We start from the raw sequence: 2,500 nt of genomic DNA, 5'->3' as shown, positions 1-2,500 counted from the left end.
ACCCACCGTAAAAAAGTAGATCACACCACTGGACATACTGTAGATACACGACATACACAAAGACCTAATAAACATTATTGCACATTACACATATAGCAAAAAATCTGAGTATAGCAAAATGCCTTACAGTACTCTTACAGATGTAATTACAACACTAGTAGTATATTATTACAAAGTTGGGTAACACTTTCTATGAAGCCCATATCTAGTAGTGCATTATGAACGCATTTATATCAACTTATAATGCACATCATAATTAATCATAGTGCTTTATGACAGTTATAATGTATTATAAGCCTCTTCATTGCCTGTGGTTTATAACCATTCACGAGCACTCAAAACACCCTAAGATTTATAATGCATTAAAAGCCAGATTTATAGTTATTCATGACTGTTGATATTCTCCATCATGAAGCGGTATGAGTGTAGTCATACTGTAATGCACTATGATGATGATGCGCATTATAAGTTATTATAAGTGTGCTCATAAGCGCTATAGATACGGGCTTCATAGAAAGTGTTACCCAAAGTTGAAACATTGAAATATTACACCACCAGTGTTGTAAGTAATTACATTTGTTAGAGTACGTCTACTACGTCTACTTTATACAACTCTGTACAGATGCAGTCAAATGGATGAATACTTATGTATGTACATGTCATGGTAATTCTATTTTGTTCAGCATTTTTTCCCAAGCTAAATCATGCATCTTTACTCTAAACAAATCAGAGGCGAGAATTGTAATTTAGGAGGAAAGAAATGGATAACCACTCCTTGGACTGCTTAGTATAGTAATAGTAGAAGCTGTGGATTACTTTGTAGATACTTGTATACAGAAATATCTGTGTAATAGGAATAGTAGAATAAATTGATGCGACAAGAAGAGGAGATTGTGCAGTAGAAGCAGTACTACTGTAACATACACAATCTTGGTGATATCTAGAATATCTGGGGTAGCAGTAGTAGTTTTTCAGATTGAATTATTTATGATGTTTTAATGGAACTGATGTTTTAATTTCAATCTGTAAACATGAGTAAATAGATGTAAGCCCGGGTCGACCCTAATTAAGACTGATTTGCCAATGAGTGAGCCTTGTGCTCAGAGGCATTTAGGGTGATCAACCAATGGATGAGATCTATACTCTAGGGGACCAGGTGTTCACTAATTGGGGTGAATATAGAGACACTTTGGATGTTGGTGTTTTGTAAGTTTGAAGAAGGCCAGAGTATTCAACATTCTCATGCATGCATTTTATATTATTTTTATTTCTATGTTTATTTCTTACCATATGTTTTTATCTGAATGTTTTAAACACATTTTTTAAAAATGTATTGTTATTTTTATGCTTTCTTTTTACCATATGTTTTTAAATGTTCTTTGACTGAAATGTTTTTTTGTTTGTTTTTTTTTGTGAAGCACATTGAGTTGCACCTGTGTATGAAATGCGCTATAAAAATAAATTTGACTTGACTTGACTTTCTTTAACGGTAGAGGTAGTAGTGGCAGTAGTAGTAAGACGTAGTGGTCTGCTTTACCTGTGATTGCGAAGATAAGGCACCACATAGTGCATGATATTGGTCAGCAGGGGAATGACCCTCTCCTTTTCATCACTGTAGAAAACCATATCCAGGAGATGCGCCAGTACCTACACACACACGCGCGCACGCACACACACACACAAGCATGCACACACGCATGCACACATACGCACACGCGCACACACACACGCGCGCGCACACACACACACGCGCACACACACACACACGCACACACACACACACGAGCACACACACGAGCACACGCACACACGCACACGCACACGCACGCACACACGCACAAACGTACACACGCGCACACACACACACACGCACAAACGAGAGAGTTTATGGCAAAATCAGAATGCATGAACCTTAATTGTACGGGTTCTGCAAGAAAATAAATTGGACTCTGTCTGAAAGTATTCCACCCTTGACTGTTAATTCTCTCCGCATTATCTGGAGCACTATCAGTGTCTGTAGAGTACAAAATGGAGAATGAGAGCGATAGAGGGGGGCACTACAGTGTGTGTGTGTGTGTGTGTGTGTGTGTGTGTGTGTGTGTGTGTGCGTGTGTGCGTGTGTACCTGTCTGTGTGAAAGACAGAGAGATGACTCCTGTATAAGAAGCAAGGGCATGCCTGAACAATTTTGGGCGAAAAAAAAGAGAACTGTAAAATTCAGGGCACGTTTAGTGAATGTGCCAGAGAGTGCCAGAAACCCGCAACTGCCAACAGAAATATCTGAGAGGGCTTTAACACTTTGGCTTGTTCAGAGCTATGAGGACATGGGATTTAGTGATCCAAGGACAAAAGCACATTTAGGATTAAAAGAGGACTCAAGAAGACTGGTTCCACCCATACACACTGGCATGCTACACTGAACATCACTTCCCAGACACTGTGCTCCATTGTTTCTGCCTGAGAAGTCCCTGTCTGTGAGTCGTAGAAGTATGCCTGATCAA

The 2,500-nt window shown here is 39.3% G+C and overlaps 1 protein-coding gene across 3 annotated transcripts in view; it reads right to left on the bottom strand.

The window, feature by feature from the left end:
* Positions 1 to 2,500, bottom strand: part of dop1a (DOP1 leucine zipper like protein A) — a 69,166-nt gene that overhangs the window by 13,630 nt on the left and 53,036 nt on the right. For all 3 annotated transcript variants that reach the window (XM_063199606.1, XM_063199607.1, XM_063199608.1), the window contains one exon: positions 1,538 to 1,647. In XM_063199606.1, coding sequence (XP_063055676.1) covers positions 1,538 to 1,647 — 110 coding nt within the window. The remainder of the gene's footprint in view (positions 1 to 1,537; positions 1,648 to 2,500) is intronic.

This window comes from Engraulis encrasicolus, chromosome 5, assembly GCF_034702125.1.
Source record: "Engraulis encrasicolus isolate BLACKSEA-1 chromosome 5, IST_EnEncr_1.0, whole genome shotgun sequence".
In the NCBI taxonomy this organism is placed as follows: domain Eukaryota; kingdom Metazoa; phylum Chordata; class Actinopteri; order Clupeiformes; family Engraulidae; genus Engraulis; species Engraulis encrasicolus.
This window is presented reverse-complemented; position numbering and strand designations above follow the sequence as displayed.